The 15,866-nt window shown below is 46.9% G+C and overlaps 1 protein-coding gene across 3 annotated transcripts in view; it reads left to right on the forward strand.

Annotated features, from left to right (window-relative positions):
• The window catches only part of KCTD1 (potassium channel tetramerization domain containing 1), a 182,983-nt gene extending 167,959 nt beyond the window's left edge, over nucleotides 1–15,024 (forward strand). For 2 of the 3 annotated variants that reach the window (XM_007197574.2, XM_007197575.2), the window contains exons 4-5: nucleotides 9,382–9,687; nucleotides 13,924–15,015. In XM_007197574.2, coding sequence (XP_007197636.1) covers nucleotides 9,382–9,687; nucleotides 13,924–14,082 — 465 coding nt within the window. In that variant the 3' untranslated portion in view covers nucleotides 14,083–15,015. Of the gene's footprint in view, nucleotides 1–9,381; nucleotides 9,688–13,923 lie in introns of all 3 variants that reach the window. The other variant, XM_057526800.1, reaches the window with a different exon arrangement.
• The last annotated feature ends 842 nt before the right edge of the window (nucleotides 15,025–15,866 follow it).

Genomic DNA, 15,866 nt, shown 5'->3' on the forward strand with positions numbered 1-15,866 from the left:
GATAATTTCATACTTCAGAACACCACTTAAGTGGCAGCTGCTTGTGCGCTGCTCCCACTGAAAGGCGTTGGAATCTGTTCTCTAGATAAGTGACTGTAGAACTTCTCTGCCGTGTTTTATTATGGATAATAATAAAACTTCCCTTCATTTCCCCTCACCCCTAATTATACTGATTTGTTCACTGTTGCTCTATCTTCTGCTCACTCCCAGGCATGCATGGGCGTGTGTGGGTGCACACACCCATATACACACGCATGCACACAGTTGGAATTCCCAGCACATCAGGAGTTCAGAGCTTTGGTTCCTTTTTTGATGGGGAAACCACAAAATTACCCCTCTCTAGGCTTCTATTCTGAACCCCTTTGGTAAGTGCCCCCATGTTGCTAACATCTTTTGTGGTCTCTGGATAGATGTCTCCCCTTCTTAGATAAAGAAAAATTTGCTAACAGACAGCCTCCAGCTTACCTCTCCCTGGCTTAAGTTCAAAAGTCTATTAGTTATTTCTAATAACCTTTTAATATTGCAGAAGAAGTATATGTACATTGTAGGAAATCTGGAAAAATAGACAAGCAAAAAGAAAAGTTTCAACAGTATATTCCCACCACTCAGAGATTGCCAATGTTAAAACTTTAGTGCATAGGCTTCTGGGTCTTTTGCTATGCTTATTTCAGACAATATCTCTACCGTCCCATTTTAATAAAATTTTATTTCCTCTAATACTGCAACCATATTCAGATTTCCCTGGTTGACCCCCAGAATGTCCTTTCTACGTGGGTTTTTTTTTTTTTTGATCCAGGGATTCTTTATTTTTTATTTTATTTTTGGCTGCGTTGGGTCTTTGTTGCTGCGCGTGGGCTTTCTCTAGTGGTGAGCGGGGGCTACTCTTCGTTGCAGTGCATGGGCTTCTCATTGTGGTGGCTTCTCTTGTTGAGCATAGGCTCTAGGCGTGCGGGCTGCAGTAGTTGTGACACGCGGGCTCAGCAGTTGCGGCTCGCGGGCTCTAGAGCACAGGCTCAGTAGTTGCGGTGCACAGGCTTAGTGGCTCTGCAGCATGGGGGTTCTTCCCAGACCAGGGATTGAACCCCTGTGCCCTGCATTGGCAGGAAGATTCTTATCCACTGAGCCACCAGGGAAGTCCCTTCTGTGTGGTTTTTCCAAGCTGGTATCTGATCCGAGACCTCAGTGAACCTAGTTATGTCCCTTCCTTTTATTATCTAGCATAGTCCCTTTTAATATGATGCTGACTTGCTGAAGAGACCGGGCCAGTTGCCCTACACAATGTCCCACCATCTGGATTTGTCTGGTTGCTTTGTCATGTGAGCTCATTACGCTAACCTCTCATTTCCTGTAAACTGCAACTTGTATCTAAAGACTTGATAGGTTTAAGTTAAATATTTTGGTGAGAATACATTTCCAGTGATGTTGGGTACTTCATATTACATCACATTAGCAAACACATGTGGTTGAATCACCATTAATGATGCTAGGAGTGACCATTCAATCAGGGTGCGTTCTGTGCTCCTGTAGTTGCAACAAAAATGATTCCTGTCTAGCTCAGAGTTTCTCAGCTCACAGTATTAACATTTTGAGCCACATGATTGTTGTGGTACGGCTGTCCCGTGCATTGTCGGATGTTGAGTGGCATCCCCGGCCTCTACCCACTACATGCCAGTAGCACCCAACCCCTCCCAGTTATAGAACCAACAATGTCTCCAGACACTGCAAAATGTCCTAGCTTAAGGAAAAGAGGAAGGAAGGATTTATGGGAAGGATTCTCGTTTATCTCACAGAATTAGTGGGAACATTCTCTCAGGGGTGGAAACACCAGGGCAGCTCTGACGACCTCGGTTGTGGGAGTCTGTGGGCTTCTGGAATGCTGCCCTTAACCTGGCTCTGCCCCAGCAATGCCCAGGGTCTCTCTCCCCTTTTTTGGTTCCACAGAGAGACCATCTGATTGGCTCCAGTTGGCTCCGATGCTGGTGCTTTAGCCAATCAGCTGTGGCAACACAGCCATGGCTTCTAGGTACTCATTCCTGAGGAACGAACTTTCTCAGAGGAAGCAGAGTCCTGAGCTGGGGAGACACCCCCCACCCCGCCCCCTGCCGGAAGTTTCTTCTTCCCTAGCACCTGAGAGGGTGCCCACTCAGGATGTCGGCCCCCGCCCACGGTCTCAGCTCTGCCACCTAGAGTTTGCGTCCCTGCTGCAGAGACCGTTGCTCCTGGTACGCCTGCCGAGCCCCACTTCTCTCCCTCTCCCCAGGACACCCCCTCCGAGGCAGGACAAGCTGCAGTAACCAGAGGTAGCAGCCAGCGCCAGCGCCCTGTCAGATAGCATCCCAGCCCTGGCCACACGCCAGGGTGTGGCTTCCAGATGCACATGGATCTGCCTTGGGCTCTGCCCTCGGCGCCCTGTCAGATAGCATCCCAGCCCTGGCCCTCGCCACACCTGCACATGAGCCCTAACTCCTACAGCCTCGTGACCCGGTGACTTGCCGCGCCAGGGTGTGGCTTCCAGATGCACATGCATCTGCCATCAGCACCCTGTCATTGTCACCTGTGGACACCTTAGCTTTTCTCTGGGAGAGTCAGAGAGTAGGGGGTGGAGACAGTGGCCGGGTAGAGAAGGGACCTTGCCACCTCTCGCGTTACCTTCAGTAGCCATCAGGCCTGGGCATCCTTGGCCCAGGAAAAGGAGTGGTCGGGAGGAGCTGGAAGATGGTGTTCAGATAGTGCTGAACAGGGAAGAAGCCTCCTGGCCAGAAGTACCAAGTGGTAGCAGGGCAAAAGGAGTGAGTGGGCCAGTCCTCCTGGGCTTTGAAGAAAAGGAAGGGGTTTGGGGGTGGGGAGAGCAGACTAGGCGGAGCACAGAGGAGTTTTAGGGCAGTGAAACTACCTTGTATGATATTATAATGGTGGATACATGTCATCAGACAGTTGTCCAAACTCACACAATGTTCAACAGCGAGAGTGAACGTGAGGACTTTGGTTATGATGTGTCAGTGTAAGTTCATAGATTGTAACAAATGGACCAATCTGGTGGAGGCTCTGGGTAGCCGGGGAGGCTGTGCGTGGGTGGGGGGAGGGGGCATATGGGAAGCCTCTCTAACTTCTGCTCAGTTTTGCTGTGAACAAAACTGCTCTAAAAAAAGAAAATTGAAAGGAAGGAAGGGAGGGAGGAAAGGAGGGTTACAGAGCCAGGGAAATTAAGAACCTTAGAGGTCCCAAACCTCAAACACTGAAAAAACTGTGATGGCCCACCTCCCCCTAAAAAACAAATGTTTTTAAAGCAAAGTTTTATAAGGATCTGTTTTTGTTTCTGATGACTACATGGATGCTATCGCTGAGATGTAAAATATAAAATCCTTTCATTTCCCCTCATTGTCTTGGCGCCTCCTCTTTGCAGGTGCCCAGATACATACACACCCTGCCTTCTGGGGAACCAAGCACGGCCCGGGAGACCCCGGAGCAGGACCCCCTGTGCCGAGCGTGGTTAGGAGAAGAGCTTCTAGAGCTCCAGGGAGGAGTTGGATGCATTCCTCGTAGAAAAACCCTCTTTGTGCCCACGGTACCTAGCATGGCCGCTGCACATAAACAGGTCTTAAAATGAATGAGTGAGTGGCTGAGTTGCCTTTTGAGTGGAAGGACCTGTGAAACTTCAAGTACATTAGGCGTGAAATAAGCCTTTCAACGGTTTTGTGGAGCCAGAAGCTGCGTGTGGTAGGCTGAGTAATGGCCCCCAAAGGTGTCCACATCCTAATCCCCAGAACCTGTGAATGTCACCTTACGTGGCAAAAGGGACCTTGCAGATGTGATGAAGTTTAAGGGTTTGGAGATGGGGAGATGATCCAGGATAACCCAGGTGGACCCAAGAGAACCACGGGAGTCCTTAGAAGTGAAAGAGGAAGGCTGGAGGGTCAGAGTCGGAGAAGATATCAGGAAGGAAGTGGTGTGATGGTTAGCCACGAGCCAAGGAATGTGTGGGCAGCCCCTGGAAGCTGGAAAACACGAGGAACCTGATTCTCCCCTAGAACCTCCAGAAAAAAAGGCAACTCTGCCAACACCCCGTCTTTGTTCTGTGAGACCCGTTTCAGACTTCTGACCTCCAGAGCTGCAAGAGAATAAATCTGTGCTGTTTTACACCACCAAATTTGTGGTAATTTCTGACAGCAGCAGTAGGAAACCAATACACTGTGTATATCACTTTCCTCCCGGTATGGAAAATGTCTTCTGAATTCAAATATTTAATCAAGAAATAAGCTTTTGAAAAATGTCCCATCTGCCTTTTGGGGTCCACCCACATTTACTTTCCTGTTCCGTGTGCTTCTCTCCAAGGTCTCAGGGAAGCCCAATGTATTCACCTGTAAAATGAGATCTTGATCTTTCTGCCTCTCAGAATTACTGCAAATCTCAAAAAAAAAATTTTTTTTTATTTTAAAAATATATATTCTAGGATTTAAAATTATTTAAACAGGTTAATAGGTCTGTGAATAACCTATCTTTTACTGAATATGAGGCTAAGCAAGAGATATGGTTGATGCTGTCTTAACGAGAGAAGGTAAAATCAACGTGGGAGCAGAGAAGAGTAATGGCCACTAGAACATTCTGGACCTGCTTTGCTGAAAGCAGACACGGATGCTTTGGATTCACTTCCTTCAAAAGAAGAACTGGGGCCAAACCTGCTGCAGCCCCATAAACACCTGCCCATTTCCACCTCGTCCCTTGGGAACAAGAGGCTGAGTCATCTAGAGTTTGTAAAAGCCAATGAAAGGAAGGCGGGCATCATCAGATAGGAACTGAGTCTTCAGGGAAAAAGACTTCAAAAGACTGAGATACCAGAAGAGATGAACACAAGGCCAGAAAATCTCAAAGGAAACAGGATAAACCCTAAACAACGTGAAATGTAGACAGTAAAATTATATGATCCTGATGGAGGAAGGAAAGGAGGACGAGGTTTCTGGAGAGAGTGGCCGTGGAGACTGAATCTGTACTGCAGGGAGTTCTCGGATGAGACGGGAGGCGGGCGTCAGGAAGCAGAGAAGGACGGATGTAAAGGAGCCTGCCATGAAAAGAACAGCCAGCGTGAGCTTAGCTGCGCAGAAGATGGTTACAGGGTGACCTTTCTGGTGCTCGGGCTGGTGGGGGACGATGCTGGGAGGCGAGTCAGAGTGGGGAGCCAATGGCCACGCCAAGCTCACGTGCTCAGCTGTTCTCCAGCCTTCGCTCCCTAGCGCAGGGGGCGGCCCTTCCTGCAGACCAGATGGCGCAGCGGTAAAGGAAGAAATGGAGCCAAGATAGTCAAGAGACAGTAAAAGAACACCTGGCAGCTTGAGGTAGTTCAAGGCTAGGCCTGTGAGATGACGTCCCAGGTGCAGGATGACCTTCGGGAGAGCCCTTTTAATCCTTCACTTTAACGACCACTTACTAGCAGGGTCCTTGAGACGTAACTGAGCGGGCCAAAAGGCTGATGAGGGCCAGTGTTTCCCTAATTTTCCAAGAGCAGCTAATGGTAACTGTGAGCAGCCTTATGTAGGGAGGGGCTGTCAGTCCATGGGCGGACTTCAGAGTGGATTATTACACACTTGGTTTGTGAACTCAGAGGAAAAAAGGAGGAGGTCAGAGTCAGTGTAGGGGGGACTTGTAACCCAGGCCCTGTGAGTCTCATTACTTTGGGGTTATGGTAGACAAACTGGTAGATCAGGGCATTGGCACGGACACAGGCTCATACAGTAGCAGGGCTGGAAGCAACTTGAATGCGATTGATTCCACTTGCCTGACAGGTAAGTAGACTGGAGCCCTAAACAGTTAAGGGGACTATCTGACAATATGGTGACTTGGAGCCCCTCCCAGACCTCCAGCCTTTCCCCTGGAGTCCCACCCAAACACACAGTATTTCAACAAGAATCTAACAAATGCCACAGTTATGGGCTGGATTACAGATTGTATAACCACTTGGCAGCCAGAATCCAGAGACTTAATTTATTACCTGACTGTCAGCCTAACAAAAGCCTGTACGTAGCCCTGTCCTATCAGGACTTTTAGAAATGATTCACACATAGAAACAGGACACCCAGTTCAAAATGACACAAAAACGAGAGGGAGACCGAGAACATTGGGTGAAAGAATTTGAATTTTTCTCAATACCTTGGAACAAACTCAGAACCTACAGTATGTCATTTAAAGAGGGATAAATAATGGAGGACTTAAAATTTTTCACAAACACTGAATGAGGAAGACCTAGCTCCATAGCGGCTTGGTGAAAAAGGTGTAGGGATTTCACTGTAAGCCGAATAAGCAGAATGTGAATAGCGTAATGGGACTGTGGGGATGCCAGGAAAGCTAATGTGACCTTATGCCGTGTGGTGGGCAGAATGATGCCCCCCAAAGACGTCCATGTCCTAATTCCTGAAAGCTATCACTATGTCACCTCACACAGCAAAAGGGATTTTGCAGACGTGACTAGATGAAGGGTCTTGAGATGGGGGGATTATCCTGGATAATCCAGGTGGACCCAACATACTCAAAGGATCCTTACACGTGAAAGAAGGAGGGGAAAGGGTCAGAGTAAGAGGAGGAGATGTGACAACGGTAGCAGAGCGGGGAGTGATGCAGGACCAGAGACCAAGTGGTGCAGGCAGCCTCTGGAAGCTGGAAAAGGCAAGGAAATGGATTCTCCCCTAGAGCTTCCAGAATAAACACAGCCTCAGTGACTCATCTTGGACTTCTGATTCCCAGAACTATAGGAGAATAAGTTCATGTTGTTTTAAGCTACTAAACCTGTGATCATTATTATAGCAGCAACAGAGAACTAATACAGACTGCATTCATAGCGGTTACAGTGTCCAGCCAAGCAAAGGTGGTGCAGTGCACTCATGAGATCACATCTGAAATGTTAGGTTCCATTCTGGTTTGGGTTTTAGGCAGCATGTTGACAAATTCAAGTACAGTTGACCCACGAACAGTGCAAGGATTGGGGGGCCAACCCTCCTCGCAGATGAAAATCTGCATATGATTTAGTCGGCCCTCTGTGTCTGCAGTTACACATCCACAGATTCAACCAACTGCAGATCATGTCGCACTGTGGTACCTATTTAGTGAAAAAAGTCCACATGTAAGTGGACCCGTGTAGTTCAAACCCGTGTTGTTCAAGGGTCAGCTGTACGTACTAGATGTTGAAGAACTTCGAAGTCATAACAAATGAAAAGGAGCTGAAACGATTGGGTATTTTCAGCCTGAATAATATTTAGACATAACAGTTGTCTTCAAATGTTTGAAGGGTTAACATGTCAAAGATTAAGATCACTGAAACCCCAGAGGGCGGAATTAACAAATAAGTTGAAGTTACAGGAAATTCAGGTCATTCTAACAAAGACATTTACAACAATCGCAGCTTCAAACAAAGTAAACACTGTGCCTTGTTAAGTAGTAAGCTTCCCATCTCTGGAAGCATTCACTCAGAGGCTGAATGATCACTACTCAGTGATATTAGAAAGGATTCCTCCATAGGGTCAAGGTTGGTCAAGAAGACTGCTGTGAGCGCTTTTAAGATCTGAAGACTTGATGGCATGTTTTTCACCGGAGTCCAGATTCTTTTTCATGCTAAAATTTGTAATTAAACCTCACAGGAAAATAAAAAGCAGTAGCAGAAGTTCTCACTTCTATTGCTTGTGTAACTCTCAATACTGTTTAACTCTCCTTGAGTGCTGTCATCTTGATGAGTAAGTAAGATATTAAGGTCAGTATGTCACAGTTGGTGGACTTCAAAGATGGCCAGGGCACGGTAGTGGGGTCCCCAGGTTGACCAGGAGGAACCTGCAGTTCCCTCACTCCTACCCTCAGGCTGGGCTGGTCTGGGGGGCTCGGTTCTGCCCTCAGAGGGACCACACCTCAGCTTGGCTCTCAACACCTCAAACCAAGCAGTATCTCCTGTGAGACAGAAGGCGAAGCAGGTGAAATGAGATGATGGGAGAAGTGGGCTGCTCTCCTGCAGGGAGCCAGGCTCCTGTAGTGATGGGGTTGCTAGGAGACGACAGAACAAAGCAGCATCCCCTTCTGCTGACCAGCGTCCAGGTCATGTCTTCCACCTGGCCCGAGTTTCCCAGCACGGAAGGTAGACGATCCAGCTAGGGGCCCACTCGTACTTTCTTGCCCCTCCACACTGTTTTTGTGGAAGCCTTAAATAATGCTCCAGCTGTTGATTTGCAAGAAAAAGCAAAGTGCCAAATAAAGCAGCTCTCCTGAAGTCATGACCTCCTATGCTCCATCCCGAGGCCTCTGGGGCCCTCGAGCCCTCGGCTCAGGCATTGGCTCTCTTGCAAGCACCAGGCACCGCCTGCCAGCTCCAGCCCGTGGAAGGAAGGCGAAATGCGTGTCAGTTGATTAAAATGTTCTCAACCAGCGTGTCTGGACAAGTGTCCATGTACCTCACAGCCAGAGATGATTGTGGCCATAGCTACGTTTAGACATAATATTGACCTGCTTGATAACATTCTCCCTAAGCTGCTGCCTCCCCGTCATCCTCTTCTGTCCTCCCATTCAGTGGCTTGTGTGTGTTTTAATAGATTTTTTTTAAAAGACAAGAGAAAAAGAAACCACGCCCGAAGACTGGGTGACTGCGTTTTCAGAAGTGGACTAGCTTCCTTTCCTGCACATCTGTCTTTCGGGAGCCCAGGCCTGAGGCTGTCTCACTCTGTTTGCCTCTCTCACTTTGTGATGGGGGCACCGAGGGCTGGTGGAGGGTAGTGCGTCCTCCATCAGCCTCCCCCAAACCATCACCCATCCCGCAAGTTTAGGTAATAACAGCATGCGTGCCCTCCAGGTGCCCATCCACACACTCTCCAGCCCCGCCTCCACCGTGGCCCTGCCCCTCCCCATCCCGTGAGAAGTTCTGGAGCTGCCACTGAAGTTGACAAGGAGCATAGGCTCCTGGTGAATGGTGCACAGCTATACCTCCCTCGCCTCGACCCATATAGGCGTTCCATCCAGCGGCCATAAAGTGGATTCTCACGGACACAAACTGTAAACACCCAAAGGCATTTTTCTACAAAAAGAGAAAAGTCTTGGTGGATCCTTTCACATCCTAGTTTTCTAATCTGCAAAATGGGAATAATAATGGTTCCCAAGTCACTGGGCAATTATGGGGATTTCATGAAAGCACTTAGAAGGGTCCCACCTGCCCCTTAATACCCTTAGCTCTATCATAATCACTGAATGAATGAATGAATGCAAATTGAGTCTGTATGAAAGTGTTATAAGTGAAAAATTTACACCCAGATTTGATTATTGAAATAACAGGGGTGAAAAATTCACCTCTCATATGTGGACATTTTTGGCACCTTATGTTTGCATTTTACACTGTGAAATACCTTTTTTTTCTTTTTTCAGGACTACACTTTGTTATATGAAGAGGCAAAATATTTTCAGCTTCAGCCCATGTTGTTGGAGATGGAAAGATGGAAACAGGACAGAGAAACCGGTCGCTTTTCAAGGCCCTGCGAGTGCCTCGTGGTACGTGTTGCTCCAGACCTCGGAGAAAGGATCACGCTCAGCGGTGACAAATCCTTGATAGAAGAAGTGTTTCCAGAGATCGGCGACGTGATGTGTAACTCCGTCAATGCAGGCTGGAATCACGACTCAACGCACGTCATCAGATTTCCACTGAATGGCTACTGTCACCTCAACTCAGTCCAGGTATAGTGTCGTCACACACTGTGTGTTATGCTGTTATCTTGCCTTCATGTGGTACCTTTCCTCCAGAGAGCTGGAGAACCCTCTCATGGTTGGGGGGCATAAACTGTTCACCCCTCTACAGCAGTCATTCAGTCATTCCACAAACATTTATTGAACATCTACTGTGTGCCGGGTGCTGGTATGAGCACTGGAGATACAGAAGGGAAGAAAACAGACAACAGCCCTCTTTTCATGGAACTTACATTACGGGAATGGGGGTGGGAGGGTGCAAACAATAACCAACCTAAATGATGGGCAGGTAGTGAGAAGAGGATGCCTAGGGCAGGGAATCCTGGCAGGGGGAGCAGCGAGTTCTGAAGCCCCCAGGGTAGGAGCACATGCTTGACATACTGAGGAGTATCAGGAAAGCCAGCGTGGCTTGAAGCAAGTAAAGGTGGGGTGGGCAGTGCAGAGCCCCCCCCAGGGACAGATGGTGGAGTGCCCCACAGAGGGTAGGAAGAGCTCTGGGATTCTTTGTTTTGGTTTCTTTTGGGTTTGGTTCCCTTGCTTGTATGAGTCAAATGGAAAGCCATTTGAGGATTTTGAGCAAGAGAGTGACACGTTGTAACTCGTATTTGAAAGTGAATATTCCAGCAACAGGTGGAAACCAGGGGGAGCAAGGGCACCAGTGAGAAAGCTGGTCCAAGCGATAACTGAGAAGTTTCCGACTCTGAATATCTTTTTTTTTTTTTTTTGGGCTGCGCTGCACGGCATGCGGGATTTTAGTTCCCCGACCAGGGATTGAACCCATGCCCCCTGCAGTGGAAGCACGGAGTCTTAACCACTGGGCTGGCAGGGAAGTCCCAAAGTAATCTTGTTTGTTTGTTTTTTGTTTTGGAGGCGCCGCACAGCTTGGGGGACCTTAGTTCCCTGTCCGGGGGTTGAACCCAGGCCCTCGGCAGTGAGAGCGCGGAGTCCTAACCACTGGACCGCCCTGAATATCTTGAATATAGAGCTGACAAGGTTTTCTGACAATGGCTCTGGGTTGTAGGACAGAAGCCAAAGATGACTAAGATTTTAGATGGAGGAACTGGGTGAATGGAATGAGTATTTTCTGAGATAGAGCAGTTTATGGGAGAAGAAGACTTAAGGGCAGAATTCAGAAGTTTGGTTGACAAGGTGTGAGGGGCCACGTGCCTTAGAGGATGGTGATTGTGGTCACCGTCGTAACTGACGCGTGCCAGCCCTGGGCCAAGCGTTGTCCGTGCTTGTCTTCTTACACCAACCCTGACAGGTAAGCACTGTTAATTCCCTGTCTTGCTGATGAGAAAACGGAAGCACACCTGGGTCTTGACTCCAGGTCTGTGTGATTCAAAACGATTTGAAGTCAATGGAGTGAGGGTTTGGGGGCTTTTCTCTGTCTTTTTTAAAATTTATTTATTTATGGCTGTGTTGGGTCTTCGTTTCTGTGCGAGGGCTTTCTCCAGTTGCGGCAAGTGGGGGCCACTCTTCATCACGGTGCACGGGCCTCTCACTATCGCGGCCCCTCCTGTTGTGGAGCACAGGCTCCAGACGCGCAGGCTCAGTAGTTGTGGCTCACGGGCCCATTTGCTCCGCGGTATGTGGGATCCTCCCAGACCAGGGCCCGAACCCGCGTCCCCTGCATTGGCAGGCGGACTCTCAACCACTGCGCCACCAGGGAAGCCCCTCTGTCTTTTTAATTGGAATGGGTCCATGGCTTTATTCAATATTGAACCAACAAAACCTCTCCCCAAACTCCAACACTAGAAGCACCCACTCCACCATTCTGCCTCTTGAGGATGGTTTCACAACTATTTATCATTTTAACGTTTTGTAATCAGGTGTCTGAGAGCAGAGCAGCAGGAAACTGGCAGACACTGAGCCTTGGGCACGCCAGAGGAAGGCACACACCCCAGCAGGCAGCAGGTGGCCCCTGGGCTGTGCAGGCCCGGAGTCGCACCCTGAGCTGCCCTGTGCAGTTCCTGAGCGGGGCCTCAGCTATTTAGAAAAGCCTCTAGAGCCCTGAAAGCCTTTGCCCTCCTCCCCGCGCCCTGCCCCGCCCCCCTCCTCCAGCTCTCTCTAGACAGCATTTCGTTGCTTCTCTAGGGCCCCACCCCTCGGGCCACTGAATAACTATCAGAAATTCACGAGCCTGACATGTTTCCCAGTCATTCGAGTCTGATCAGATGTGGCTTTTCATCTGGATTAGTTTCGTCCTATGACATGGCCATACGAGCTCCTGCTCCATCTAGAGGACAGGCACCATCCTCTAGGCATTCAGAGGCTTTGGGAGAAGGCACAGGAGCCCCGACAGCTACCCAAGTGATTTTAATATTCCCAAATGATCACTAACTTTTAAGGAACTTTGCTATTAACAAGTTGTGGCTTAAAAAGGAACGGTCAAGAAGCATAAGCTATCTGCATTACACTGGAATAAGCTTTACCATCTTCAGGGTAACATTGGATCATATTGAATAATTATCATATGCATATTAGACCCTCTGGGGAGGGAGCTTAGGGACTTCCTTATATTAGCAATTTAGCGACCTAACAACACTGCAAGACAAACGATATCAGAGTTAAGTTCTTTATTGTTCAGCTTCCTCTACCTTTGTAATTTCTCTCCTGATCAAGGCAAAAAATCCTTTCCAGGGCGGTGGTTTGGCCAAGCAGACTGGGGTGCTTCTTGCTGACAAGCTACATTCCTGCCTCTACTGGGGAAATCTCCTGCGAGCGAGCTGTTCACCTTTTTATTCACCTGCCACCAAAGCACATCTTAATGTGCTTGATTCTGAACTTAGAGATTGTTTTCTTCATAGTGTCCTTTTGCTGCCTGGTGTGCATATGCATTGTGAATTTATGTGCAGAAGTAGACATTGCAGGGAAGAGTGTTCATTTTGTTCCCGTAAGGACTTGTTGTTGTTTTTTTTAATTTGCCACCATTTGAAGTTTTAATTTTTAGAATGCATACTCTTGCTTTCCCATCCCATCTAGTTAACTATTTTGCAAAACAGCAGATTATATTCCATGCAAAAGTAGCCAACCAAAAAATAATAATTCAAAAAAAGACATAGTAAGGATTCACTGTACATTACATTTTGAGAGTTATTTGGTAACATTTCACTTTGTTCCAAAAATTTTAAAAATTTGAGCCAGGCATTTTTTTCTAAAGTTATGATTGAGTCTTCTTGCCTTTAGAGTGGTGTAGATATAATTTAATTATATCCACAATCCTGGCAGGGAACATTTGCAAGTCTAATATTTGTTGGATTCCTAAAGAAACAGCATGCTCTAGATCAGTTTCCTGTATTTCTGCGTATCTAAGAGTTGCAGGAAATGTTTCCTGCATTCAAGAGTGTCAGACAAGTAGTGACAAACCCAGGGATCTTTCTGGCATTAGGTATTTGATTTCAAAATCAGAGATTATATGGGTTATGTTTGTATGAGAAGTTTAGAACATCTTTATTTTTGGATATATTTTCTAATACAGATCATGTACAACCATTGCATTTATTCTTGCCTCCCTGGATGCACACAAGGCAATAGAACTATTTCAAAAGCCACAAACTTGAAAAGCTGTAGATAAACCTCGACTGTCTTTAATAGTCCATTTGTTCTGCTGTTGAAATTGCATCAGTCTTTCAAGCTGAAATATATTAACTCAGTATCAGGAAATTTGAACAATGGCCCAGTCAAGAGTGAATGAGTTGAGGCTGAATCACCGATGGAGTAAATTCAGATAATATCATTGTCTCTCCATAGTCTTTATCATCTCATCAAATATATGTTAGTGGTAAATGAGCTTTGAAATGTGAACCCTCTCTTTCTGTAGAGAAGGTGGAGTTGCACATTGCAAAAAACATGGGATTTGAGGCCAAAGAGACCTGAGTTGGAAACCCAATTCTATCACTTACTAGGAGTGAGCCTCAGTTTTCTCATCTGTCAAATGGACTAACTCCGCCCATTATGCAAGGTGGTTGTAATGAGTAAATGAACTTGGCATGTGTAAAGCTAGCGTGTGAAGGAACATTTTAGGTGTTAAAAACGTTTGCTCGCTCCCTCCTGCCCTGTAATCCGGAGCTTTGTTTGAAAGCAGAAAAACAGAGAGATTTAAGGGTTGGATAAGATGAACCAGAGCTGCGCATGATCTCAAACTTTGGGACAGTCTTTGGGCTGTTTATGCGGCCAAAGGACCTAGCTCACCCCTAACTGCATGCTTGTCTCGGCCCCTCGCAGGTCCTCGAGAGGTTGCAGCAAAGAGGATTTGAAATCGTGGGCTCCTGTGGGGGAGGAGTGGACTCGTCTCAGTTCAGCGAATACGTCCTGCGGCGGGAACTGAGGCGGACACCCCGTGGACCCTCCGTCATCCGGATAAAGCAAGAGCCTCTGGACTAAGTGGACATATTTCTTATGCAAAAAGGAGAAAACATACACAACAAATAATGCAAACAAGAAAGGGACATTTATGTGCAGTTGGGACAGCAAACCAAGTCCTGGACCTAAAATTGAATAAAAGACACATTTATATCCAATAGAGACCACACCTGTATTCATATGGGAACAATTGGAATAGTGATATCCTCAAGGTGTAAAAAATATATAAATATATATATATATGTCAAAAGGTAGGAAATGCAAAAAAAAAGAAAAAAAGGTGGTAGCTACAGTTGGTGCTGCGATGGCCGTGAAGTGTCCTGGGCCTCCCGAGGCCTCTGACCAATAAACAAGCCATGAGCAGGGAGGACGCATCTCCTTACAGTTTCCATTGCCAACAGCCATCCATTCTTTCTTTTTCCTTTGTCCTTCTTTTTCCTTTTTAAAAAAAAAACAAGAACACTTAGAATCGCATTTCTTTGCATATGGAAGTTTCATGTCTCTCTTTAGACGGGGGACTAGGCAGGACTTCAGCTCTCCTGAGCACACTGCATTCGAAAGACGTTAGACATGAAATTTTAAATGTAGTTTGTACAGAAGTCACACTTTTTCGTCCGCCTCACAGATGTGAACATGACTTTGTTTTTAAACCGATCAGTTTTGCAAAGGGGCCAGAATTATTACTTGTTAGAGTTGCTCCAGTTTGAGTCTGCTGCTTTCCTACAATTTTTCAAATTTTATAATGTATTAAATACAATAAACTCTGTTTAAAAAATAAGGTCTGTGTGAAACACACGTGTTGGGGTGAGGCTGTATTAAAACGGAATTTTTCTATTTTAAAACTTTCTGTGTCGAACATTAAAAAGAGGCCTAAAAGCTGAGGCCAGTGTTGAGATCCAAACCCACTAAAGGATAAGGATGTCGACCCTCATTCTGAACAGTTTTGTTCCTGCTCTGGAAGTGTTAGCTCGAGTGCTTTGTTATTCTGCATTGGTTAGCAACATAAGCCTTCCTTCCTGTGAGTTTACAAATTTCAGTTCTCTCTTGCTGCAGAGCGAACCACGCCCAAACTTAGCAGCTTACAACATTTTCTTCTGTCTCTTGATTCTGTGATCCTCTTGGGTGGATTGGCCTGCGTGTGATGTCATCTGGGGCGTGACCGGGGCGCCAGTCCCCACTGGCCATGGGCCTCTTCATGTGGTTTGGGCATCTCCCAGCGTGGGAGCTAGGTTCCAAGAGGGAGGAAGGAAGCCACGGTCCCCCGGAAGGCGAGGCCTGGAGCTACTCAATGCACTTCTGCAGGAATCTGTTAGTTCAGCAGATACAGAGCCAGCCCAGATTCAAGGAGGGGCAGGGGATAAAAACGCACCTCCTTTAGGGGAGAGTGCCAAAGAAGTTGTAGCCAAATTGAATCTACCATAACACCTGTCCAAAAAAATCCAAAAATTAAGGCATTAATGGCTTTGGAAGAAGTAGGGAAAAATCTCAGGGCCAGAATGATCACTTTCTTATTAGCCAGAGAGGCGAGAAGCCGGAGATGTCAGTACCACTTTGGAATTAGGCCCTCAGCTTTTCCAGGGTATTAGTGATTCTGAAGCCTCCTCTGTCAGTGCTGCCACCACCTTTCTTCCTTACTTCCTCTTCCTCATTCCAGACACTCAGAATAAACCTGGCATGATGATAAGATTGACAGGTAAACTATAATGTGTTTCTGAGGCAGAGATGTTCCTGTGGTGATGCACTATTTCCAACCTGAACTTTCTTTTTTTAAATTAAAAAGTCTATGCCTGAGGACACTAGTAATA

This window comes from Balaenoptera acutorostrata, chromosome 13 (genome assembly GCF_949987535.1).
Source record: "Balaenoptera acutorostrata chromosome 13, mBalAcu1.1, whole genome shotgun sequence".
NCBI classification, from domain to species: domain Eukaryota; kingdom Metazoa; phylum Chordata; class Mammalia; order Artiodactyla; family Balaenopteridae; genus Balaenoptera; species Balaenoptera acutorostrata.